The sequence below is a fragment of the Falco naumanni genome, chromosome 3, assembly GCF_017639655.2.
Source record: "Falco naumanni isolate bFalNau1 chromosome 3, bFalNau1.pat, whole genome shotgun sequence".
NCBI lineage: Eukaryota > Metazoa > Chordata > Aves > Falconiformes > Falconidae > Falco > Falco naumanni.
In genome coordinates this window covers 120,879,497-120,907,110 of record NC_054056.1, presented here as the reverse complement: position 1 = coordinate 120,907,110, position 27,614 = coordinate 120,879,497, and the positions used below count along the sequence as shown (strand labels likewise).

The 27,614-nt window shown below is 44.2% G+C and overlaps 1 protein-coding gene across 2 annotated transcripts in view; it reads right to left on the bottom strand.

The window, feature by feature from the left end:
- The window catches only part of NDRG1 (N-myc downstream regulated 1), a 74,416-nt gene that overhangs the window by 19,137 nt on the left and 27,665 nt on the right, over nt 1–27,614 (bottom strand). Inside the window, exons 1-3 of one of the 2 annotated variants that reach the window (XM_040588753.1) lie at nt 20,813–20,929; nt 7,338–7,416; nt 4,578–4,613 (exon numbers count right to left, since the gene is read on the bottom strand). In XM_040588753.1, coding sequence (XP_040444687.1) covers nt 4,578–4,613; nt 7,338–7,400 — 99 coding nt within the window. In that variant the 5' untranslated portion in view covers nt 7,401–7,416; nt 20,813–20,929. Of the gene's footprint in view, nt 1–4,577; nt 4,614–7,337; nt 7,417–20,812; nt 20,930–27,614 lie in introns of those variants that run through there. The other variant, XM_040588752.1, reaches the window with a different exon arrangement.

The following is a 27,614-nucleotide window of genomic DNA, read 5'->3' as shown; positions in this document are numbered from 1 at the left end:
TTTTCTTAGGAGGGACCGCCTTTCAAGATTTGGGCTCTTCCTCCTTTGTGCATGAAAGAAAAAAAAAATAAAAATCTGTTCATGGTAGGTAAAGCCAGACCCTTGAACCTGCACATCCCACTGACCTCCGCAGCTAATTCTTGTGGAACTAGAAATCTGAGTCTAGTTCAAACTCAGTGTCAACTAAAAATAGCTCAGAGACAACAGGCAACCATACTCCTAATTACTGGCATAGATCACTATCAGTTTAACAATTGGCTTAATTCCTCATTATTTTCACAGTAAGATTCCCCTAATTCAAGAGGGTTGTGCCATTTCCCATTACTGTGAATTCTTCATGGCAAATAGCCAAAAGGTTCTCTAAAAAACAATCAATTCAAAGCAGTTTCCTCAGTGACATCAAACAAACAACTTCACATCCCTATTGATCCTATTAAAGATCAAGAGATTTGTCTACGTGATGTAGGGATGGATGTTTTCAAAACGCAGAGCACTGAAAACAGATGGCAGCACATCCCAATCAACATCAACATTATAGTAAGAGGCTCTTCACCAACTGATTTGTATTAAAACACTATCTTGGAAAAAAAAAAAAATCCGAGGTACACTAATCCGATAGAAGGATAAAGACAAACACACCATCTGTTCACATCTCTCACTTTGACAGAGGTGCAGCCTTATAGTGCCCTAAAAAAAGCACACAAAACCACTTTTGATATGTGCAATTTAAGAGGGGCTATCTTAGTTTGAAGGAGCTGATCTGTTCCAAACTAGATTTTACTTTTGGGTCAAGTGACATTTTTTTGACATTTTGTCATGAAGTTGGAAGGGGGAGCTAATCTCTAAACTGGTAACAGGAGTATTCCTTCCCCTCTCTACCCTGCCTAAGGAAGGCACGGATTGAGGAACATGTTTATGAACAAGTTGTTTTCTAAAGTATGGGATTTTAACCAAAACGCTTGAGATTTCTAAAAAGGAAAACCATACACACACTGCACTTCTTGCCAAAACTACTGTATTTTACATTTTAAGTAAAACACTGCATTCCATCAAGATTATTTTAAAGCTTTTAAATATGCTTAATCCTCAATTACCATCTCATGCGTTTGTTTTAATGTATAGTATTATGCCTGTTAGATACACCTCCCTTTTCTTGCCTCAGAACTGAGGGAAAAGCTTCAGAACGTTTAAAGAGGATTTAAATGGCTTTTGAGTTGTTAGGATGCAGTATATTTTAAGTTCATATTACTTAAGAAATTTAGTATATGCAGGTACTAGTATATTATTTTTCACTTTTTTTTCAGTATCTTGAAGATCAAAAATATTTGAGCTTTTTATGTGGTATTACAATGTTAGATTTCAAATCCTTTTGCCCTGAAGTTATTTAACATTTCCCCCCTAGCTTTTTCTACTTCAAAATACTGTTTCAATTCATCCTGTGTCTCTTTAAAACCCCAATGCCCACCTCTCCAGGTATTCTTCTCTTTTTGTTTGTTCATTTAGATTTCTATTTTAAATTAGCAATATTAAGAAAACAGTTCCCCAGTTGAGGCTGTGAGTTGGGTACATTAATGTGTGATGACTTTAGATGCAAATGTGACTCTACTAAGGTGAAAGCCAGTAACAAAAATTTTGGTGCAGGAAGTGAAGCAGATTATTGCTGTAATTCTTCCCAGGGATTCTTCCTAGTCCAATTAGCACTGGGTCACACTGCTCTGCAAAAGCGCAAAACCACGACCACCCCCCAACCTTCTCCTTCAGGGACTCAAAAGGCTGAGGAAATCCGCGTAACATGCTGCGATGCCCCAGGCTGCACCCACCGACAGCAATGGGACACCCACCCTGTGGCACCATGAGGACCAGCTGACTTGCCTCCCCTGGCAAGGTGGCTCCTTCCCTCCTCCCTTCACAGGCAGGAGACAAACCCATCTCTGCCACCTACAGCTGCCACACAGCTCGGAAAGTTTTGCGTAGTTAATGAGAGAGCAGCTCCCAATGGACCACAAAGCAAAGAGAATACATGCAGCGATGAGGAGCCAGCTCTCCATCGGCTCCACTACCGCCAGCCCAGAGAACAGGCAAATACAAATGGGAAATACAACTAAAACACACTTGGCCGACAGAGCAGCGCAAGGCATGCTGCCCTGCACCAGTTTACCATTAATCGTGGTCAGGATTGGTCAGGAACATTCCCCTTCTTGGGAGGCAAGGGACCTCCATTTAAATTCTCAGGTGGGTCCCACAGACAGATGCAGTGCTGCCTGAAGGCAGCTCAGAGCTGTGCATTCTTCCATTCCTTGTCTTGGCCATTCCCTGGTAACTTCACAAAAGCTTTACCCCAGAAAATAACCACACGCGCATCTTGTGATGTGTGTTTTCAGAAGGGTGACATACTGCATGATCTAGTGCTTGCTTCAAAAACGGAAAAGTAGGTTTAACTCGGGTCCGTCTAAAACAGCATGGGAAATAAGGGTCTATCTCTTTCCAAACCCAAATAACTAGATAAAATTTATTCTTGGTAACAAAACACCTTATAGACAGTCACTACTTGTCACTAGTGGCAGAAACAAAATTATTAACTGTATAACTTGTTCTAGAAGAATGGAGCAAGTTGCAAGGGATATGGTGGGCACCAATAGCCATACATAGACATTAAGTAAGAAGCTCCATCCTGCCAAGCGCTGATCACCTCCTTCCCTGGCCAGGTCCATCCTCCTCACAAATGCGGCTCACAGGAAAGGTTGCTTATTAGGAGCACAGATGAGCTTCAGTGTCAGTCCTGAGTGAGCTGGGTCCTCCAGAACTTCTCTAGTGAACCTACCAACTGAGTCTCTTGTAACAGCTTAAAACCACCTCTTTCATAAATCAGCCACAGAAGGACTTGAAGACACATAGGTAGGGTAGTCGTGCTTTTAAGGACCAAAGCTAAGCCTCCTTTGCAGTGGCAGTTCTTAACATAACAGACTGAGACTGTTCTTCCACCTTTTTCCTTCCTGAAGTAGAATAACCAAAGATTAAACCCTAACAGAGAACGATTATCAAAAAAGCAAGAGCTGGCAGAACAGGGCTAAATGACAAGAACCACTGTGCTGGATTAGCGACAGTTAATCTAAAACATGGAAAAAACCAAAAAGGTTTAGAGAATTTGATCTTTCAAGTTAAAAAAAAAAATATCTATATATACACACATGGTTTACAACCAAGCAAATTTCTTCCAAGAATAGAAATCAAATATGGGTCACTTCTGGATTCTTAATCCAAACACTGCAGTATTCCTGTTAGCAGACTTAATCTGGGATTCAGATTTATTCAGACCAAGTGATCAATCTGGACCCAAACAGAAAGCTTCTCCCATGTTGTACACAGCCCTGCAAAAGTTGCATGGCGACAGCTTTAACTTACATTTAGCAAGACTTCAGGCAGTGGATTACATCATTAGAAAGGATGAGGGGGAAGACACAGGATTAATATAAACTGTAACTGTCTCCCTTGGTTTCCAGGGTAAGGATTGTTGAGTTTGTGCTGTTTTTTGTTTTTTTTTAACCAATTCACAAAACATTGAATAAAAATATAGGCAGGTGCAAAGAAAGTGCAAAATGCCACGAAGTACGAACAGGTAATTTCCTTCAAGGACCTCTGCCTGGACACTCGAGAGACTAGAACAATTTAATAGCTTGCCTTATTCCTGCACAGTCTACCTCCCTCCTACATGGCTTGTGGAAATAAGACACCCAGCAATCCTCTTTTTCCAACACATACTCCTTGTCCTCAGCAATGGGAATTCACCTCTCACCCCTTCTGCCGAGGCAGGTACCAGCTCCCGCGTCTCCCTCCCAGTCCAACCCAGCCTGGCTCCCACAGCCACGCGCTTCCTTAGTCGCAGCTTAAGAACCAGCAAGGACAAAATTCTCAGTCAGAAGCACAAATGTCAATGAAATAATATACAAGGGGAGCTAAGAGAATTACAAAGTCACCTCTCAAAAGCATAACACGCAGGGAAAGTGGAAAGCCACCATGTGACCTAGCGGTGCTCCTTGTGAACGCTGATGTGCTGGCTGTAAATAAACGTAAGGAAACTACCGACACCCCTGTGACAGACAAAACTGATTGCTTAGTGCCTTCCACTGCTCCACAGGCTTCAGGAATCTTTTGGAAACTTTCAACTGCATAACGGGATGCATCGAGAGGGACGCTTCCTCCAAGGAAACACACACACACTGGTAATGAAAGCAAACTAATGGGGGAAAGTGTGTGCGTCAATGTGGGAGGGGAATATTTTGCTTTCATTACCCGTGCTGAAAAATCTCATTCTTCTAGCAAGAATAAAACTGCCTGCAACCCAGCCACCTCTTTTGGATAAAACTTTTTTAGCTTCAGTCTGAAAAGACCTCCTGCAGTCCCCTTCACATTGCTACATCAGAGCCCCATTCAGGTCCCTCCCCCACAGGAACAGTACTTCTGGCCAGCAGTCAGTCATTTCTGATCACATTTTGCTGTTCTCTCAAATGTCCGTTTAGTTTCCCCTTGTACCAAAAGGGAAAATAAAAAAAGAAAAAAAGAGGAATAGCTTTACTTGCCTGAACATCAAAGTCTGGAAGGAGGCGAGTGATAGCCTGTGAAGAGATTTCAAAGTATTAATGCAAGTAACTTGTGCAGCTACAGAAACCTGTGCTGGGACTCGTGTGTTCTAACCCCCTGGTTCTGCAGCCAAGAGCTCTGTCCCATCCCTTCCTTCAAGGAAAGCTGAACATCAAAATTCACCCGAGACCTTTTACCCACTAATCTTCACAGAGAACATGAAAGCAGTAAAATACTAGATTACAGACCAGCAAAATAAATCACAAAAGCTAGCGCATCTTCAGCTATTTTTAAATCACTGGACAGGCTGGAGCAGTAAAACACCGACCTTTTCTTGATTGCTTATTGTAGCCATAGGCCAGCCAACAGCCCCCCTCAGTCCTGCCGACGACGGGAAGCCACTGCTCCAGCATGCACCGAGCACTTGCAACTCGGTTAAGCAGTCGTTACTGGGATTTGGTTACACGATGTGGAAGGTGGGAAAGGTTTTATCCCAGCCAAAATTAGGCCTTGTTATGTTTGGGAGGCTGGCTGGACAGAGAGAGGTCTGTTTCAACTCATGGCCATCACTGTTACTGAGAAGCTCCCATGCCTGTCGAAGATCTCCACCAGAAAAGAAGTTAGGTGAAGTCCTCCTCACTTCCAGTAGTCTAACAGGCACCTTACTTCAAAGGAGGAAGTATCTTACAGTCACCTCCTTTTATTAATAGACAAGGAAGAAGTCAAACTCTAATTTCCATCAGAGGGCTGAAAACAGAGGGAAGAACAGCAAAGCAAACACTTTTTATGCTGCAGAGTACGACAGAAAAGCCAAAGCTTGACAAGGGTATCAAGAAAAAAAATCAAAACTTAAGATCCTAGCGAGGGCATCTCTCAGTCCCAGAAGCCCAGGTAGACTAATGACAGAAAATGTCTTATTATTGGGCAGTATCATCTCAAGACTGTGGACCTCAAAGCACCACAGCCCAACTGGTAATTATGACAGGACTCCAGAGCCGTGATCTTTAGGCAATTAGGCAGTGTCTTGCACACACAAACAAGTAGCTAAAGAGCTGACTGAGCTTGTGGAAGTCACGGTACACAACCTTAGCTTTAGAGAACATGCTGGGGTTTAATTTTACTATACTGTTGGCCTCATGATCTTTTAAACATAGTTAATGTCGTACACTGTTGCTCCAGTGGGGTCCAAAGTGGAAAGGAATTAAGTTTACGTGGCACCCATACAGGCAGCATACGAAGCAAGGCTCATCATTGTTAAGGAACAAAGACTCAGCTGTAGGAGAAACCCAAGCACAACAAGCCAGGATGCGACTTCAGAGTGTATCACCAGCTCCACTATTAACCCTAGCGTGTGCTGTGTGTCCTCCAGGGCAATCTTTCCACTTTCTCAAAACACACTAAGCGACTTCCTTCATCTATATTAAGAATGGCCACAGAGGAAATCAAACTCTGCTGGTTTCTCCATGTAGACAACAGTTAAAGTAACATTGTGAATAGATGCACATAGGGTTCACGGCCAAGATTCCAACTTTTGAGCTACATGCTACAGAAACTCAGGAAGTTAATCAGTGTTTTAAGATATTTCTGAACTTTGAAGCAAAAGCATTTCAGCACCCGTAGGACTTCTGCTGAGAATCCCCCTTGCTTTGCTACTACCAAACAATATTGGCATTAAAAAGGGATCTTAGTTTCTGAAAAGTCTGAGTGCTGCATTCACTGGTACCCAAACAAGCTCTGCTTTCATGCAATGTCCTTGGCAAAGGAGCTGTGTTTAAAGTTCCTCCAGCCATTTCACTGCAGTCGCAAGTGGAAATCATTTTCTGAAGTGTTTACACAAAAGAGGTAGGGAATAAAAAAGAAAGTAGCAGAGACAGTCATGAATAGTTCTAGTGTAGAAAACCAGGGAAAAAAACCCAACATGCTTATACATGTCATTGTCAAGAATTACAATCATTAGAAACAAAAGAAAAAATCTTGTTTTGATTCAAGAAATAAACAGAGAGGTTCCTTCATGCATTACATTTGCCACAAACATATCAAAGCGCAGAGCGCTGCTACCACCAGAGTCAGACAGCCACTAACCTAGATGCTGTGAGCAGAGTTTTGAAGAAAATGATGCAAAAACAAATGGAAAGAAGTACAACAAGGTGAAGCAAGAAAAAGCCTAGGGTGTTTCTACACTGCAGCCCCAGAGGAAAGGCTGCAGCTTGTGCACACCCAACGGCTGCAGACCTGGTAGCAGTTTAGCTGTAACTCATAGCTCAGTGCAGGCAGAGAGGACTAGATGGGGCACAGTTGTATCTCTGGACTCAGATGTGCCCAAAGGAAAAGCAAAGGCTCTCTCTGTGCCTCCCTGAAAGGTAGCTAAGACAGCAACGTTGGTATCTTTACGTTGAGAAGTCTATAGGCATAGATGGATATATGTGATACAGCACAACCGGCATCACTCCAAATGGCTAAAGACATAAAGACACCCAGAACTGTCATGATTTAGAAAACAAAAAGTGTCACCACCAGAGTAGGACTAGAGAAGAGTAAAACCAAAGATCAAGAAATAGCAAATAATTAAGGCTGGTTTGCGTTATTTAAAAAAAAAAAAACCAAAACAAAAACCAACAAACACTCTTATTCCATCTCCGGTTTCCCTTACTTGTTTCTTCCATTACAATAGGTTAGAACTAATCCAAGAACACATGTGCACTTCCAACAGCAGCCCTGAAATAAAACACATAAGCTCTAGAAAACTTTAAAATAATTACCTCCTCCTTCTCCACCAGAGGTTTCACCTCCGCAAGGTGAGCATCCTGGAACTCTGTTGACATGGTCAGTAGCTGATATCTGCAAAGATGAGAAAAGATTTGTTCTCAGCGTGCATCGAAGATTAAATACGGGAACAAAGATGCTCCGCCCAGTCCCCCCCCCCCCAGCATCTCAGGTTAGTTTAAAAAACCTCTGCAAGAAGGTTATGGATCTCTTGTAAAATGCCTCCCTGGTTTATTTGTATACGCAGTCCTGCACAATACAAAATTAAAGAAATATTAAGGCTGCAAGATCAAACAGAAGTTTGACAGCTTCAAAACAGGGAGTGCTGAAGGAAACAGGGCAGGGACCAGTACAGAGAGTGTCATGGAAACTGTCATTTCACAGGTGAAAGGAGGCATAGCCAAATCTGCACAACTGCCTTCTGAGATTAGCTTGAATACCTGACTGATTTTTTGTGTGGGTGTTTTTTTGGGTTTTTTATTTATTTATTTATTGTAATGCAGGCTCCCTCTCCATCGCCAGATCTTTACTCTAAGCAAACGGACCTGGACACTCACTAGCATCGCTTTACTCTCAGATCGATGCGCTCCATTCTCTGGGACAGAAACACCTTCCTTGATCTGAACAAACAAACAGTACCGAGTCAAACAGATACTCCTGGAAGTGGACACCTCATTAGGTGCATGCAATAATGCTATTTTCAAAACTGTCAAAGGAAGGAATAAGATTGCCGTGTCCTACTCTAGGGAAGGACCGGCATCACGATACCATGGGAAGCTTAGCCAGGAACACAGCCATGGCCAAAGCCCCGAAGAGGCGACCGCTGAGGCCGGTGGCGCAGCAGGCTGTGCTGCAGGTGCAGTGTGCCTTCTGCATTTGGACCAACAGGCATCTCTGTTCAGCGACAGCAGCAGCCCAAACTGGGAGTTAAAAAGAAGAACGGCCTCTTTTCATTCTCTTACCAGATAAGGTGCTGGAAACAGAGGGCTGTTCCCTGTGAAGTTTTAGTGAATGACCAGAAACAATTCCCAAAGATACTGAAACTGTTTTAACAGCAAGAGGACAAATTCAGAAGTCAAAGTACGTTTGCCACACTTCCTCTGGCCTGCTGGAGAAATACCTATCATGTCCATTCTGGGCATCTTCAGACAAAATTGGAAATGTATTAACTACGCAACTATAAAACAAATCAATTAGTTACTTTTTAAGAAAAGTTTTGGATAGTCTCAAGTGAGCTCACAAAGCCAGCCAAAAGGCTGAAACACGTTTAGGAATTATTGACTAAGTATAACTGCAAATATTTTAATTATTAACAGTTTTTCTGAAGATACGCATAAAACTACAGAACAAAATCTAAACCAATTCTTTAAACAATGATTTCCTGCCCCCTGACTTAAATCTGATTTAAGCCAATCAACCCTGTCTACATAAGTGACCTGGGGCTCAAGAAGGGCTGTGAAGCCCACAGGAGTATCCAGGAGCCGACAGTGGCAACAGCATCATTTTTACTCTGCCCCATGGGTTAAGTCAATGCACTTCTCCCTGGGCAAAGATGCTCTAGTGAGATGCTAAAGATGCTCTAGTGAGAAAGTGCAAGATGGTTAGATGCTGGAGGAAGCTATGCAGCAGCACGCGCAGATTAACACGGTTAATCTGCTGAAAAAACGTTGCTGTTCATGCACACACAAACACCTTCAGATTTTAGGAACCCTTTTTGTAATTATGCAATTGGGTAGATTTTTGGTAAAGAATTAGACTGGGGATTTTAAGCTTAGAGAAATGCTTCATGAGTATTTAACCCCACCACTTGAGGCATGGGCACAGCAACAAAACTGGCCGCACTGCCAGTAATTTGTTATCCAAATTAAAGGGCATCAGACGTACTTAAATAGTCACATAAGTCAAGACAGAGTTAACTGCCCAGCAGCCACTCTGATCCACTGTTTTTTCCTCCACATTTTCCATTAAGTTTTGCTCATTACAGATTTTAAGCATAAAGAACAAGCAAAAAACTACTTTGCCAAAATTGCAAACAACTGCAAGTGACATTTTCAAGTGTTACATATTTTCGCAGTTACAGCCATCTATGTAATCGGACAGTCTACACAGTGAGCAATTGTGCATGGCAGAGAGGGCAAATAAATGCTGCTACAGTATTTGGAGATTAAAAATATTTATATGCAGTTGTACCTAACAAATTGCCTTTTTTTTTTTTTGGCAATTCAGTAAGTTCTGTCAAGACAGAAGTAACACTTTGATGTTGCACGTAATTCTGCAATAAGGAGTAGAAGTGCAAGAGATTTTTCCATGTTTAGCCTATAGGGGAGAAAAGTTAGAAGCCAGGTCCCCTACAGTCTTCCAGTAAGAAACAACTCAGGGAACAAAGTCACAGCTAGTGTTTGTGGAAGAAAGTTGTTTACATGGGACGGTTTCAGATTTTTAGGGACTCAGAGCACTGACTACAAATGACCAAAAAAAAAAACCTGTGCCAAAAAGAACAAGATGGGCGCCTTTTATAGCCTTAAAATACAATCCTGTTTTCATAATAGTTCAAAGTTGTTGCTCTACGTTTCCGAAAGAGCCAGCACTAGGAAGTGCTGACCAGCAGATTACACGACTGGCGTAAAGTCTGCTGAACAAAAGCCCAACATGTACCAAGTTCTCGCTGTTGGAAAGATACCAGATCTTGGAGCCACAAAATGTTTTCAGATCAGGCATTTCCAAGCTCTGCGTTTTCCTTCTCTGCAGCAGGAATACCTGAAACATTCCTCCCAAGAAACAACCTTGTCATCAGGCAGCACAACAACACGCTCTTTGTTCACGAGAGCTGGCAAACAAAGCCCTGCTATCGGACAGCGCTGTAAAAAACATCTTATTTTCCAAAGAGAAAAATGCTGGGGAAGTGGTTTTGTACCACCCATGTTCAGCACAAATTTTATAATCTCTAAATAGGTGCTTTGTGCTTCCCCCCGTTATGTGACAGGGTAGCTCAAAGCTACAGTAACTGCGTAACTCTCCTGAATAGATAACCATACAAGCATTCCTTTATACACATTTCAAAGCACTTGCCTCACAGAAGTCTTCAAAACACAAAGTTCATTTGTATCGGCAAGCAGTAGTGTAAAGTTGCCAACTTGGGGAAAACCAATTTTTACTCCACTTGGCCAATTCAGCCTGCTAAGTGGTCCCAAGTTCTCCTCTCTGGGACAAGCCACCTCCAGCTAGTGGACACCCACTACCTTGCACCCAGGTATCTGTTACACTTGCTGCTCAGAGGGTGAAGTTTCAAACCAACCGTACTTCTAACTAAGAAAAAAATACAGCATTTTTGCAGCTGACAAAGTGCTTTAAAACATCGTCTACCTTTGCCAACTAGCAAGAAAGGCATCAAACCAGCCCCTAGGAAGCAAGGGGGGACAAGGGGAAGAGTGAAGTCATCCATGCAATACTATGTTCACTAATTTCATTCAAAGAAGCTTTTCTGCACCCATTCCAGCCCAAACCCACTGCTGCAAAACCACTGGAGCAGGTGTCATAACCAAGGCTAGCAGGTCAGGAATCATTCTACTGAGCCTGGTTATTTCGCTCTTAAAGGTTCAGAATATACCACCTGTCCCTCTGCACCATTGCTGGTGGGACAGTCATTGCTGAAGATTTGTTTCAGCAGTAGGGGGTACAGGATGGATGGGCAACCCGGCTTTGCACAACAGGGAACCCAATTAAGCTAAGAAGCCACACATCAGGCTTCTCAGACACCTCAGACACCAGCAATGTTGCAATTGTAAAGTACCAAATGTTAGGTAGTCCTCATATATGTGACCAAATTCATTCCAAGCAGAGGAACGAAACAAGTTCAAAGACTCCTCATTTTAAACTTTATTCTTCTGAAGATACGCATATGGTTGTCCAAGCTTGTGCCACGGGGTGCATCATGAGGTACGATGGTTGAATGTCCACAAAGGGCTGGGGAAACTGCTACCAGCACCACAGGGCTTGCCTCTGCCCTCATACTCGTGTTTTTTTATTTGCATACTATCACTGAAAACAACAGGAAAATACTCCTGCCTAAGTATTTCATAAAGACAGCAATTTCCTCAAAACAGCTTGTTTAAAACACCGGCAGCAGAGATCATTCTTGAGTACTGACACATGGAAGGGTAACCTCACCAGAGCAGCTCGATGGCATTTCCATCTTTGCAGGCTGAGCAAGCAGGAGGGACAGCAATCACTTTACACGTGGTACTAAGTATTCACGAGCATTTAACAGCAAAGAGGGAGAAGGCCATGGGCACCGTGGGTCAGTCACAGCTCCCAAGCGCTGGTGTTGCTGTCTTTGAAGAGAGAGTGACCATACAAGACTGGGCTCCTGGGCCACACGTGGGAGGCGTTTCCAAGCCAGCCACATCACTCTGCACTTTATCCCATGAAAGCCACAAGTGTCTTCAGAGCTCAGGCACCAAAGCAGGTAGAAAGGACAGGGGTGGCAATTTGAGGGTTTGTGTATCTACAGCAGCTGAAAGCACAGTTATAAAGAAGCAAGGATGAGGCAAGGATGGAGCAAGCAAAGATGTCTCCAGAGCTCTGCAGAAGCTGATTAGCAAAGATCCCCATCAGTTTCAGGTCAGAAAAATAACCAAGCGGACCAGACCTCGGATAATGAAGCAAGGAAAGTTACTGTGACACTCAAACAGTATAAGCCTTACATATGGTCAATTAGACCTCTTCCAGTCATTTAACAGTAAATGCAGTAAACTAGTCTGGCTGGCCCTGAGACAAAAAACTGTTACTGTAAGCTGGACTGCAGCTTGAAAAAACTTGTCTCTGTTTAGTGGAGACAAGCGAGTGGGGTGTGTGTGTGTGGTTACGGTCCACAATGCACACTCATTAGGTGCACTTTACATTTTATAATAAACTTGACAAATGTAATCTTCCTGTTTGTGATTAATTTGAAAATTATGCATTTTGCAAGTATCCAAAACAGTTCATGCATAAGCATCTGCCCACACTTATGCCTGATTTAAGCTACTCTTTGTTACAGGCGCTGGTATCACGAGGCCCTTTGTGTACAGAGTTACTGATCTTCTCTGACATAGATGCACACAATAAATCACAAAAGAGGTTTTATAGCAGTTCCTCCCCTTTAGAAAAAGCAGGTGACTTGTGAGAGTTAAGTAGCCTCCAACTAAACAGTCTGAGCAACAAGCGTCACAAGTTGAAGATGCTCAACTACCTGGGACTCTGGGTTTCCTTAGCCTCTGATTATACATGATTATCTCTGCAACTGAAGTTAATAACCCGAAACAAAGGAAGCTTGGCAGCATATTCCTTAAATAAACTCAAGTTTCAAATCAGAAAAGGTCAGGAAACAAGGAATTAAATTTCATATCAGGGAACTGAAACAACTACCCTGCCTGGTGGCCTCTGGTTCACAGATGTCCTGCAAATCATCATCACCCAGTCCTCTTCGGGCACAGCACTGCCAATGTTCAGTTTAATTATTTTTTTGCTTCTTTTTAACCAATTTGCTTTTATTTCCTTTCAGCCCCGTTTGTGAGCTATTCCACCAGCATGCTTTAGTGAAGGCTCCGGTTGTGAATAAGAGCTAGTATCTGGAAAAACACACACAAACCTGGGATTTTTAGGAGCATAATATAGCACACCAGTGATTCGGAGAGCCAAAAATACAAAAGGGCTTAAAGTTTTAGCCATTTTTAAGTTTAGACTTATGCTACGTGCTAATCAATCCGATTAGGAAACTGAAACGTTTTAGCTGAGAACTTGAGCCCTGTGCCAAGGAATGGCCGGTGAAGCTGACGGAGGTGGCTGCAAGGACAGAGCCAGCAGCTGATATGAGTAGATGCTGGGCACACCTGTGCAGTCAGAAAGGCAAGATCACCAGGCTCACCTCCAGTCCTTTTCTTCTGGCTGTGTTTCGCTTGTGAGCAGAGCTGGTGCCTGTAGGGGTACAGAGCTGTTCAGCTGCAATCACCCTGAGGCTGGCCATAGCCTGGAAACTGCCAGCTCCTCAGACCAGGAACCGGTCACTCTTCACAGGTGTGCTACGCGCAGGCAGCCATACATTGACAGTAGCATCAAAACAAAGCGAGCTGGAACCAGCCCTTCTGTCTACTCCACAGATGTTGAGCAAGAAAACTGTTGCAATGCAGCTTGCACAACCCTCTCGCTGTGGGATGCGGTGAGGAATGTTCCTTGGAAAGCTCAGGGTCCTCCCATGTTTCACAGGAGTAGGAGCTGGATGTGGCCAGGGTTGGTGTGCTAGCCAAAGGACATGGCTGCTGCCCCCATCCTGGGCACCCCCTGTTGTGTCACCCACCCCACCCCCCTCCAGTACAATGAGCAGCTACTTTATTCCTGGCAGGCTGGGAAATGGAGAGCTTGCAGTGTCTTAGGGCTTTTTTCCTGTTGTAGCAATCCCTAATACCACTTACACTGTAATATCACAACTCCGTCAGAGACAGATTACAAACTCTAATGAAAGTTCTCCAAAATTTCTTTAGCATCTGGCACCTGAAACTAATTCTGGTCATAACCACTTTTCACAGAGGTATCTCCAATATTGCAAAGTTTCTTTAGGGAGAAATTTAAAAATATTAGTGCCTCCCAGGGTGCTCCAGATACAAAATGTGCTGTCACCCCATTCCCACTCCTCACGCAGCCACCACTCACCGCCCACATGGCTGCAAACAGTCCTTGAGGAACGTGACAGTGCAGGGTGGAGGGAGGGGAATTCAGGGCTTCTGCGAGAAATCCTACATCTGAGTGGCAGCCTAAGTTTGTTTGGAAACACGTTATACCCATTGGTACGGGTGCCAATGTTGTCCTTCAGCTCTAAAGGACTCCAGGCTGTGGGTGGCAGCACTGCAGGGTGGGAAGAGCAAGAGCCATCAGCCGCCTTCCCAGGCTTTGTCTTCTTACCCCTCCAAGCCAGCCCGTCTCCTTCCACTGCCCCAGCACCCTCCTAGCATCCTCCCAACACCCTTCTCAGCATTCACCCCACTCCTCCTCCAACTGACTGCAAACAAATCTTAAGCAAAGACGTCGGGGTGATGCACTGGTACAGAACCCGACACCTGCCTCGCACCTGGGTGCTAGGCTGGGCGTGCGCTGGTTAAATAACAAATACTGCAAAGATGCATCAGGCATTTCATAACATGGAAGTGACTGCTTCTGCCACAAAGATTGCAGTCTGAACAGACAAGAAACAAGCTATTGTTCCTGCAGCTCACCAGTGTCAGGCCATGCTCCCCACCCCCTCCTATACTCAATCTCCCATGCTTTAAGAGTTCATAGCTTCTGCCCAGCTGCAACTGCTTCAAAAGTGGGTGGTTCGGTGCAAGTTAGAGGCAAAAACATACTGAGATTATTCCAGAAGGGACAGGCTCACAGTATACTCAGATGAGGAATATTATTTGGCTCTCTAGGTTGCACGCTTGTTTCTTTTCAGATGTTTTGCATTTTCATGTTGATGTTGCAAAGCATACTGAAGTTACAAAACATCACAGTTAAGGTTGAGGATTTATCTTAATTTGCATTTATTCATTAGATCATACTCTATGGGTTACAGCTTCCAAGTAAATATATGACTTGCTCTACCACCTATTAAAACCACTTGCTCATTGCTATTACAAGTTCTGTTTATAACCCCTGACAAAATGTCTGGGCTGAAGTTTTCCATAGTAAGTGTCTCAGGATTTTTGTTTGGTTTTGAGGATCAAAGTATATTTTATGGATATTATTTTGTTCCTGTGAGTTTCCAATCCCCTTTTCTAGGATGACCTTTACATTCTAGACCTTAATGGTGGGCTCAAACTTTGTGCAAATTGCCACTGTGTTAGGGACACATTTTTCTTCTTCCCAAGAAAGTCCCATGATAAAATTACCCAAATTTAACAAGCATTCGTACATGCTGAACTACTAGATTTGGGTAACAGTCTTCCATTGCTTGAAAGCCTCGGCACCTGCAGATACAAAGTTGTCTTCCCGAGAGCTGAGCACATTCCTGCCTGTATCGCTGCAGATGGGACCGGGGGAGGGAGCATCTAAGTTAGCACCATCCACTGCCAGAATCCTCCTTGCTTCTCAAAATAAAGACTTTCAAAGTCCTTCAAAGTGGGCAAGAAGCAATTCTTCATGCTCTGCTGACAGTTTTCAAAAACTTACCCATCCATGCTCCAGGTTAGCACCTACTACATCAGGCAGAGAACTTACAGTTGTATCACTTAGGTTGGAGCTATGCATGGCCAAGTTTTCATATAAGATTGCAACTTTATACACAACTTTATTAAATCCTGTATGTTTCACGGGGGGGGGGGGGGGGGAAGTGTCCCATGCTCTTAAATTGAATCATCTAGGGAAAAGAATAGTATTTTGAATTCACCATAATATAAAGGGTCATCATAAAACTCTGCAGTGCTTCTGCTTCATAGACTTCATACTTGCACTTCACAGTCACATAACCCAGTATGTTGCAGTTTTGTCCAACGACACAAATGTATTTTATAACTTAGCACGGATATGACATATATAATACACACAGACCATGTTTAGAGCGCTCTAGAACTACAGCAGTAGGAAAACGACACCATCAGCTTTACAAGGTGCACAGCAGCTTCCTGAAGGAAGCAACCCGAAAACGCACAGCGAGAGCAATCCTTCCTTCCTCTGACAGCACACTTCCCATCTGGACGCTGCTTACTGTGTTCACAGATAAAGGTTCCTTTCAAAGCTGCATTCTTCTGTGCCAGTTACTTTTCTATTTTACCTTATGCCTACCAATAAACTCACATACATATAAAAAAATATATTACCACTCTTTTGCTTTGAACACCAGTGCTTCCACCTACAGAGCCTTCAGAAGGGGCGTTACAGCTGAAGATCTTTATCACTCATCTTTTCTTCCCCCAAAATCTGAATTCCTTAAGTTGTAAGGGTAGTGAAATGGCAAGGACAGGAAAAAATAAAAATAACACACAGAAAACCCAAGGGATGGTTGAAAGCATACGGAAAGATTTGTTTTACAGTCAGGTTTTCATGCTGCACTGGGTTCTAAGGTTTGCTCTTTCCATTAATTTTTATATCATCCTTACAGTACTAGCAGAATGGCCTTACACATCCATGGTAGAAAATAAGCTAAAAGAGCCATAGTTTTGAAGCTATGCTTAGTTCAGACAGGAAGCAGCCAGTTAAAGGCTTGGAAAAGTAGTGAACATCCAGTTTTAAAAACAGCACTTGAAGAGGAAGATCTGCACTGACCAACTTCCAGCTACCAAGAGGAAAAAAAAACCCGACAGATGAAAAAGATATATTAAAATTCTGACAATTAACTGAAAGGAAGTAGCACAAAACCCCAAAGAAACATAGGAAACGTGATCAGCCACACAAAATAAGAGCAGTAGAACTGACATACATCCTGCTTTGTACAAACAGATACAGCTGTGGAAAATTTCATCAGCATCGGTAGTCCAGCTGTGCATCAGCAAGCACACTGCGGAGCACCTCTGCATGAGGAACACCCCATTCGACAACAAACCACTGGGCATTATCCAAAGACAACACTGTCATGTCAGCTGGGAAACAAACCAGGCGTGATCCTGCAGAAGCCCTTAGCTAAAAGTAAAACTAAACTCTTCTCCCTCATCATCCAACACAGCAGCTTGCACAATCGAGTTTGAAACTTGGGTAATTGCAGGCTTTACTTTTTCTTCTTTACTCCACACTCGCTGTGCTGGATTCAGTGTTGACTAATGGTACTGATTCTCATGGATGCTCAGTACTGAGGTTAATTACATCATAATAACATTTTAACAACACATGATCACATATTCAGGAGATGCTCCGAATGGTTCTTTACTGCTGCTTCAACTCCAGAGCCAAAGGGAATTAACAACGTGCTGACTGGCCCTGCTGAAGTCACCCAGGGCTCTGAATATGATGGATAGGAAAAAAAAGCCACCACCATTTGAGAGAAACATCAAGTTCAATAGCCATTATATTCATAGCCATTGATTTCCAAGAGGCCTAACCCAGATTTTAGCCATCCGTAGCAACACACACCACCAAACCTGAAAATGGGGTTGCCTCGCTCAGCCTTTTACACAGTTTCAGAATATTACCCATGACCAGCAACTAATTTACTTGCAACTTTTGAGACACAGCTTTTGACAGATGGCAGAGGGGTAACTACTGCTCACTTGACCTACCGGCAGCTGGAGATGCCCTCCCCACACAACGGTCCAGGACAGGTCTTCACTCAGAAGGCTGCAGGGGCAGCACCATCACACAAGAGGTCAACTTACCAATTTAAACCTAAAAGCTGAAGCTAAAGGGCTATCTACATACAACACCATTTATTTAGTGAAACAGTGACAGGACAAAGTGGGCTCTTCTGTACTTCTGCCCGAGATTTCTAGGTGCTGCCACACAACAGGAACGTTCAATGTGAGCAGGCAGCTGGAAATCATATTTGAGAGTCTCAAGAACCAGCATTTCATCCCCATGAATAGCCACACAGTTGCGCCTCCTGGTTTTTGGAAGGTTTTCCTTTCAAGCGGTCAGACCAGAGCAACTAGAGAACCCCCACTGCATGCTGCTGGGACTGAACTGATTCAGGCCGCTGGTTTCCCAGGCTTGTACTCCCCCTGACACCAAACAGGCTTTTGCTGCCCTAAGCTGCCAGCTGTACACATGATGTAAACATTGCTGATCCACCACAGTTAGATTCTATTATTTCTGAGAGTTTCACAGTTTCTACTTGTCTTCATTGTGAAGAGCTTCAAGCCAGTTTCACCCCTTCCGTATCTTTTCTTTCACTCTTTGTCTATTTTGAGACAGTAAAATGTCTCATTACATATATGCTCCACGTTTTGTGCGACAGATTCTCAGGCTCTAATGAGATTAACTGAAAAAACAGTATTTTCTATGAGACATTAGAAGTTTGCCAAAATCCCTTAAGCTGGTCATGAGAGGATGTATGTTGCATTTCAGTCAAACAAATTAATCACTTGGGTTTAAAAATCTGAATTAAATAATTTTTCTCACAGCAGTTCACTACTAATCCCACCTGAACTACAACAGCAAATTGCTCAACTGCCTTACAACTATTTTTAAGGACCAGGCTCCCATGCCAAACAGGGCATCCCAAGATGCACTGTAAGAATCTCTCCATGTAACAGTCACAGTACAGAAGGGCACATTCAGAGCAGAGCATCTCCCACTGGAGTAGAGAAAACTGGGGAATCATGCTGTTTCTATCAAGAATTCATGCAGATGATCTGTTGCAATTTTATCATTCCTTTTTTATTTTGGCAAGAACAAAAAAAGCTGTTGTGCAGGGCAGAAACAGAAAAACTTAAGAGTCTGGGGTTTTGGTGGTGCAGATGCTAGTTCTTTAACACTGGCAGGCACATGTGGCAGCCGACCTTCAGCAGTGGGTGACACTTTTTTGGCTATTGCAAAATTGTGTGGCCACCTGACACTGATATCTCTACCCCACTGACACCTTGGGTCAAGTGGCCAGTGAATGTGGGGATCAGTACATAAACCCTTTCTTCTTAAGGGATAAAAATGAAAACCCCAGCTTGCAAGACCTTCTAAACCCCTCTTCCCCAGCCTGGTTTCAAGGCCAGCCACTTTGCAGAGTGCAGACTCAAGGGGATGAGTCCATCTCTCACTCCATTCACCGATGGTAGAAATTTTAGTCCAGAGTTTTCAAATCCAGCTCATTCAGGTATCTGCTAAACTGAAGTGCAAGAAACTCAGATTTAGAAGTTGCAGTCTTCAGTTCCCCAAACCGTTATGCCATGGCATCTGTTCAGTTCAGACTGAAAAATACAAGTACAGAAACTGTACACACCCCAAGTAGTCTCTTATCACTGCATTAAAACCTGTTTTCACTGCATCTGTGTTTTCCATGTCAAAATACACACCAGTTCCTCCTGAATATATTAATGTATTCTTCTTCTTCAAGGACACAGAGCTTATTAGTACTCTGGGAACTGTACAAACCTTTTAAGGAACACTACTTTTGCTGCTCCTACTCCTGAGTTTTACCATTTTACCCACAGCCATTAAATTCCTGCTGTGCATAGGACATCGTACAGCATTAGCTGCCTGCTGTTTACTCAAGCACTTGTGATAAAAACACAGTCACTTTATGTCAAACTACGTTAGACTGGTTAAAAAAAAAAGCACAAAATTAGAAAGAAAAAAAACGTTCCCAGAGCCAAGTTCCAAGTGCACCAGCTTAATGCCACTGGCTGAAGTTTTGATCTAAGTTATGACTGCAACAGCTAAGACTAAAAACAGCAAGGCAGGCTTCTCCAAGTTGAGTCACCATCCCAGGAATTATTTAGAAGATGTGTAGATGTGGCACTGGTGGACATGGTTTAGTGGTGGCCTTGGCAGTGCTGGGTTAACCATTGGACTCCACGATCTTAAAGGTCTTTTCAGACCCAAATGATTCTATGATTCTCTGTTTATCTGAAGCATTCGATAAGCTCCTGTTTACAGGCTGTTCCCATTGCTTGCTCTCAACAGCGAGTTCTCCAGCAGCTGTTTAGCTTTGACACACTTGGACATGCAAAAAAAAAGTTGACAAAAAGCCAGAGGAAGTCCAAACAGTGCAACACCTTGCAGAGAATCTGGACAGAAAGCTTCAGGTTGCCTTTGACCTCTTCCGTACCACTACAACTGCATTTTCTAGGTTCAAAATACAGTTCCTATTTAAACAGAAAACTGAGGAGAAAAACACCCAAATAACATAGTTGGTAAACACTTCTACCTGAAGCCTAAGAGCATGCTATCCTGGGGATGGGGGGCAAAGTCAGGCACTGTGGGCTTGATAAACAGTGAGCAAGTGTTTCCATAGGAAAACCGTAACACAACACAAAGCGTTAACCAGAACATCCTCCTAAGCACAAGTGAAATCACTTACTTCATCGGACCCAGTACGCGGCTGTGCCTGCGCTACAAACGCTGCCGTGCAGGGAGAGCAAACCGCACCTACCATCACACAGGCGGGCAGCAACCCCACTGAGACAGCTCACTGGGAAAGGCTGGACAACCAGTCAAGCCTGTCCCCTGCTCCAAAGCCAAGGCAGAGCGGCGGGAGCAGAGACAGAAGCAACAAGCGAGCAGCGGCAGCCAACTTCCGTAGGACAGGGACGTGCCTGGGCTGCACAGCCGCCTTCAGCCCGGCCCAGCCCGCCGCCGCCGCCCCCCGCAGCCAGGAGGGCCGGGGTACCCGGGCACCCCGCTCGCTGCCCCCTCGGCCGGCAGAGCCCAGCTCGGACAGAGGCGGGGAAAGGGGGGGGTGGGGGGGGTGTCACCATAAGGACCAGAAAAGGGGTGATGCAAGCACGCGCCCCCGAGGGGGCTGCCAGGTCCACGGGGGTGGGTGGGTAGGTGGATGGGTGTGTGCGTGGGTAGGTAGGACGGAGGGAGCCTCCCTTACCTGCCACGATACTGCTCTGCCGCCACCGCCGCGTCCCAACCACCGCCCGGCTGCTGCCGCGGGGCGGATTTATAGCCCGCGCCCCGCCCGCCGGGCGGCGCTGCCCGCTGCTGCCGCCGCCGCCGCCTCCCCGCCGGGAGCACGGGGCGGGCCGCCTCCCGTTTCGGGGCTCCGCCTGGCTGTCCCCGCGCCCCACGGCTCCCCCGGTCGCCCGCAGGCTTTTACGGCGGCTGCAGCGTGGATGCCTGGTCTGCACGGGGTCTCTGAATATCAGCGAGGAACAGCCGCCAGCCCAGGTCCCCCTTTCATCCAGGTCGCGCAGCCCGGCTGGGGGGACACTCACCCCTGGCATCCCCTTCCTGGGCGAGCCCTGGGAGCATTGAGCGGCCGAGACCGGCCACCCTGCTTCCCGAAGCGTTACCGGGCCGATAACAAGGGGTTTCGCCCCAGTTCGGCGGGGAGAGGCCAGCGTGTGCAAAGGGGTTTGCCCTAGGACCGAAAGAGCAGCAGTCTTGGGAAAAGCTGAGCAAAGGATCGCGACAGCAGGGTCCTGGCACAGGTGGTCAAAATTGTGCAGATGTATGCACTGCTGCAGAAAAATAAGGCTATTTACCAGATCCTGAATTGCGAAATTGTACACTCATATATTAACGTGACCGCTAGGAAAGAATTCTGATTGCAGTAGAAAGAAAATGCCTTCACACATTTCTGATGAAGTTCAGAGGGTGCAGCGGGTGCTGCACCATGCTGTGTGAGTTTCCCAGCAAACAGTTCTTTGGCAAGAAGCGCAGCTAATCGTTTATTCCAAAAAGAGGCCCCAGCCTGCTGAGTAAAGAATATCTCTATATACACAGTTCTGCGTGTAGCCACCCGCTAAGGGGACGGTTAAACTGTGACAGCCTGAGCTGCTTTTTCTGTGGCTTTTCCATAAAACACGCCCATCTGTGTGATTTCACTCAACAACCTCACTTTTACGGCAGCTTACTGTGACCCAAATGATGAAATCCACAGCATGTTTTCATTCTCCCTTATGCAGTGGCCTGAAGAGGAAATCAGAAATTCCTGAAACTCTGAAACTGTTCCTCTGCTTTCTCAGCTATACAATAAGTTTATTAAGTCTAGTCTATAAAAGCTTGCTGCTGTTCAGATGCATACTGGCTTCTCTCGTCCTAACCCAGCTTCTGCACCTGAGTCAGAAAGTGCTGCCTTTGGAAAAAGAACCCTGGAAGCCTGGTTCCCTTTTCACCATGAAATAATGGGAGACCATGTTGTGTAACAATAACTATTACGAAGTGTAGAATAAAGGAAATTTCTTACCATGTTTTCTTGCTTCTGATTAGTTAATGTCCGGAAGGATGAAAAGTATTGCTAAAACAACACAAGAGAAGCATTTGTCATTCTAAGACAATGCTGCTCTGTGTGTGCTTTGTTTTTTGAATCATTATTGTCTGACCTTTTTCATACTCATTTTAAACTGTGTGGCCAGGTAACCAATGAAACCGTCACAACTAATTTCATTTCCAACTGATCCTATTTTGAAGTCGTATCTTCAAAACTGTGTCATCAGATCACTGGCTTGCTATGTTTGTTGTGGAAGATCTGTCTAGCTCAGTGTACCGGAGTTATGGAACGAGTGCAAGCACTAGAACCAGAGGATGGGCTTGACTAATTTTCCAGCAGATTAATCCTTCCTTCATCTGATCATGAAACAAAATCCTAGCTCAGAAACATTCAGTCCTTCAGAAAACAGATCTGGGTCAGTGTCTGAACTGTGTGGTTTGGCCCATCCTCAAGCGGTTTTTCAGTCTGCTGTGCTTGGCTGCTTTTTGGGGAAGGGGCTGAAAGCTCCAGAGATTCAAATGGAATGAGCTGTTCCCCGTGCACTAAATTCAGACTTTTGCAGTAAAAACAAATACTGAGTGTGGAATGAACTTGAGAACTGGAATAAAGTGTTTTCTTTTGCTTTGACCTTTGCATTTTGTTTTCTTATTTAGATCACATGCAGTGTTGGACCCTCAAAAATATTGCAGACAGGCAGGTAGAAGCCCCCAGGAGTCAGTAGCTGCTAGCCCACATGAGTAGGAAAGCCTGGAAATGTATGAATCCAAACCGAGCCTTCATGCGCTCAATCACACTTCCTAGCTATTTTGCTAGCTATGACATAGTGATTTACAGTGTCTTTTGAGGGTGATTGGTGGATTGCAAAAGAAAATGAAGTCATTCCAAAAATCCAAGTATTTTACTATGTGAAGATGTAATTGCTAACGTTTGCACTCAGAGAGCCAAACCCTGCCATGTGCCAGAAAGGAGCACTGCTGAAAGCTTGGGGAACGTCATTCCCCTCTGCCTGAAAGAGTCTACATGGAGGACAGGTAGGGAAAACAGGAGTTTCAAGTCTTAGTTTGCCAGAGTGGCACCGCTGACGCTGCAGCAGCCACAGCCTCTGTGAGTTTTCACCCTGTGCTGGGCTGCACGACTGCTCACGCCACACTCCCATAGCAGCTGCGTGGCTCACGTACCAGTATCTGTACGTGTACAGGCGTGTGTACTTTAGGAACCACTTGCTAGGGAGACAAGATAAGCTGCCACCCACGTGGGCCCACTGGAAATCTAAGGAGTGCTTCTACTGTAAATATTATTTTATTTAATAAACCAGTTCTATGCAGCTGGCATGCACTTGTCCTTTTCAGAAGAGCATCTCTACAGGGGGTGGCTGCCCAGCCACAGACGTCCATTCCTCTACCAGCGAATGGGCTGTTCAAATGAACCGGAAAGCACAACCCCTCTCCAGTGCTCTCTGTGGCTTTCATTTGAGATCACAACATAGGTCTCAGAGATTTTTAAGAGTGAAGTAAACAAGTACGTGATTTATTCTTTCATTTTGTTGTACTAAACTGGGTTATTGTGGGTATGCACACACACAAAGACACATTGGCACTGATAAGGGAAATGGCATACTTTCATGCTAGAGAAAGACTGATCATACGTGCTGAGCAGAAACCTGCCTATTTGTTCCAATACCTGGAAGTAACAGTATTTCAGCATTTGAATAGGACTTCAAAACCATTAACTAATCAACGCTTACAAGGCTCCGGTGGAGAGAGGGTCGTGCAAATGAAGAATCACCAGAGCAGAGACTTGATCCAAAGGCCACTGAAGAGTAGCGATTCCATCTATTTCAGTGCTATGGAAACAGCTTTTAATTACAAGACTGTTCTTCTCTCCTTTGACATTATATTTCTTGCCATGCCAGCATTAAGAGAGGAAATGTCAGTTGTTGTGCTGCAGCAGCAAAGAAGGAAAAAGAGTTGAATAAAGTAGGAGTGCAGCATTATTTTTTGCAAAAAACATTGTGCATTTCTTTAGAAAGATTTCTGCACACTGTTTACATTTAAGCAGTGGTAATATTATTAGTCATTGCAGAAGTTAACTGGGTGTTCCCTTTTTCTTACTAACAATACAGCAGGGATAATTTTGGATTAAGTTACATGTTTTATGAAAAATATACTTGATGTTTGCTGACTCATGTCAAAAGAATTCCCTCTGTGACCCATCTACTATCACACCCCATCCACTGGGAATTTTATTCTACTACAGCCTTTTGTTGTTGCCTTTGGATCCCTTGATGATGCTGACATGTAGCCATATGGATTGGTTATCCCTCCAAAAGTTATCCAATGCAGTTTTGAACCAAGGGCAATGACCTCAATAAAAATATAAATAAATAACACCACAGGCTGCAGATTCACATGCCCTTGTCAGAGATTTGCCTGATATTATTCATATCCTCACATAAGTACTAATTTCCAGTTTGGAAACTGCTTTTGGCAAGTTTATCTGCTTCAGCAAAAGCATAGATGTGGGGTGAGTCATTTAGTTGGTCTTGCAATACAAACTTCCTGCCATTTGCAAAGGAAGTAGACTTGTTTAATGTATTTTGGAAGACCAGGGTTCATCTGTAAGTTCATTTGATGGATGGAGGGGATGGGGGTTTGCTTTTGGTTTGCTTTGTTTTGTTTTGAATAGGTATGTCCCTTCAGGAGGATTTTGGTGGAGGGTTTTACCAAGGGGAACATTTCTGCAGGAAGTTCTGGAGTGGAATCTTTGAGCTAAATCCACAGCAGGACTGAGCTGTGGAGCGACAGGGCTGCCTGGCCCCGCATTTGCCGCTCAGGCTTTCAGTCTAATGCACGCAGACAACTAAGTGCCTGAGAACTGGGTTTCTGAGAAGTCAACGTGATGAGTGGTAAATGTTAAAGCTAGCCAAGAGAAAAAGCCAAGAGAGACAAGGACTAAAATAGATTTTACGTTTATTTCCACATAAGGTTTTTGACTGAGAGTTCTCTCTGAGAGACGAATACCTATGGTCAGCGAGTGCTTTCTCTGGTACCACTTCACAGTCTGTAACCCACAGACAGTGCAGGCATCTGAGGGACTCGCGTTTAGATACTGTGCTTAGTCAGCTGCGTTTGAGCACAGGTCTTCTGCTTACCAGGAAAAAGTCTTAACCACAGTTTACAGGGTCATTATACACCCATTGCACATTTTGCTTGCATTTCTCCTGTCGGAGCTAATGCACTTTGTAAAAACAATGGCAGTTCATCAATCCAGGCAGGAAAAAGGAAGAATTTGGTTCTACAGCTCACAGATGTCATTGTGAAGGCGGAGAGATAGTAGTTTCATATCCCTGCTACAGCTGGAAGGGGAATTGGGACTGGCCATATACTTCCACTGCTCCTCCAAACAGAAAAGACTCACATTATAATATCTAGATTAAAACCTGTCTCTCGCACCAAGAACTCACAAAGAGAGCCATCATTTCCGAAGCTGTCTTTTGTGCAAAGATGAAGCCATCAGGGACTCTCTGAAACTTGCATGGAGTAAGACAGAAGGGAAGAATTCCCAACTAGGGTTACAGTTAAGATCTAGAGCAACTCCTCTTCCAAGGATGACAGTGGTTTCACACACATCAGGTGGCAAAGTGCTTCCTGATTTGGTGGCAGCCCAACAGGCGTTTTGAAGATCTCAGTGGCGTCTGCATTTCGAACTAAGGAGGTTCAGGTGAATTCAGCTTGCACATTCATAACAACCAAAGTGCAATGACTACCGCTAATTATCTGTCCTGATGTAGTTGCAATTTATCTACTCAGAGGGGTTCTTTGTGTTTCGCTCCTTTGTCACCTGCCTGCCACTGGGCAGAGGAAGCAGTACAGTACACCATGGCTCATGAAGATCCCCGTAATTGCTAATGGCCCCAGCACGATGTGTGTGTCTTGTTTGCCCAATGGTTGAAACAGAAAGCTATTTGGGGCTGCTGGGAGATCAAAGAATTAGCTTTATAGGTATCTGATAGCCCCCTGCATAAGTTTATTTAGTCCTTCTGGAGGAACGTTGCACTCTTCAGACCTGTCCACCTGTTAAACACACACGTACACACCCATATGTACAATCATATAGAGCCTGTTTCTTTAGGGATCTATACTAAAAATACAGATAAATACAACAAGTTCCCTTACAGATGTAGCTCTACTGAGCTGGCATGAGATATTACTCTTTTTTTTATTCATGTTGATTTTTTTCATAGCCAGCTATGAGCAGGCAAGGAAGTAGAGAGACCTGTTTTAACTGTGAACTGGAAGCAGTGTCATAAGCCTACACAGCAGTCAGAGGCAAGAGAAATGGAGCGCTGAAAGACTGTAAACTAGGGGGGATTTTCCTCAACTGTCTCAGAGGTAGGTGGTCTTCTCCATCCCATTCCTGACAGGAAACTTTACGTTTATTGGAAAGGGTTTGCTCTGGCTAAAGACAGCCAGTTAGCAAGTACTGCCTTCAGCATTAACAACTATCCTTTGACATTTCTTTTCTTTCCAAAATGACCCACAAGAAGACAGGCCTCACACAGGTCATTGATTCAGTTTCTGAAGCACTGGATGAGTAAAGAACTTAGCAGAACCCAACTGATGCTCACAGGTGCTCATCTACAACTTCTTGCATTTATAATCCTCCCTCAGTCTGCCTGGCCAACACCTTGGGGTGTCAGGGCTCTCCATCCCCATTCACTAAGTGGGGAGAATCTGACCAGCAATTGCAACCGCTTTTGTCTGCTGCAAATTCAATGCAAGTTTAAAGAAGCACTTTTATAAAAGCTTGTAGTTTATACAAACTTTCATAAAAGCTGCTTTCACATACTAGAAAACGAGGATTCTATATACTTGAGCATTATGAGGAAAACCCTTCTTACATCCACCCTAGAGGCACAGCATGAGGGAGTTCAAACAGAACTCATTTGGGGCCTGCACAAGCAACTTGAAGGAGACTTTAAGTCATTTATGTCAGACAGACTTTGCAGCAACCTGTTCTTTAGCAAAAAGGTATGACCAAGGAGGTGCTGGCTACGAGTGTGTGCTCTGATAAATTATGCCATTCGAAGCAAGAGATCACAGGACTTTGAAGCCACCAGAAAATCTCCTGTTTCCACTTTGTTGCGGGTCACATCAGCTGATATGCCTGCAACTCCTGTGCCGACCAGGGAAGAAGGCACCAAAGGCAATTTGGCATCTTTTTGATTCTCTGTGGTCACTATTTGTCTGAACGGAATTGCTCCAAAACTGAAGTTCAGGTGCCTCACTCTCTCCCTTTAGTTCCTATCTTTAGTTATTTTTTTATTATATCTTTATATATATTATCTATATTATTATCTTTAGTTATTTTTAAAGAAGTTCCTCTACCAGCTAGAAATCTGGGAAGAATGTCCCTCCTCATCACCTCCTTCTCCCACTCGCTCTGGCTGAGGCGTTGCCAC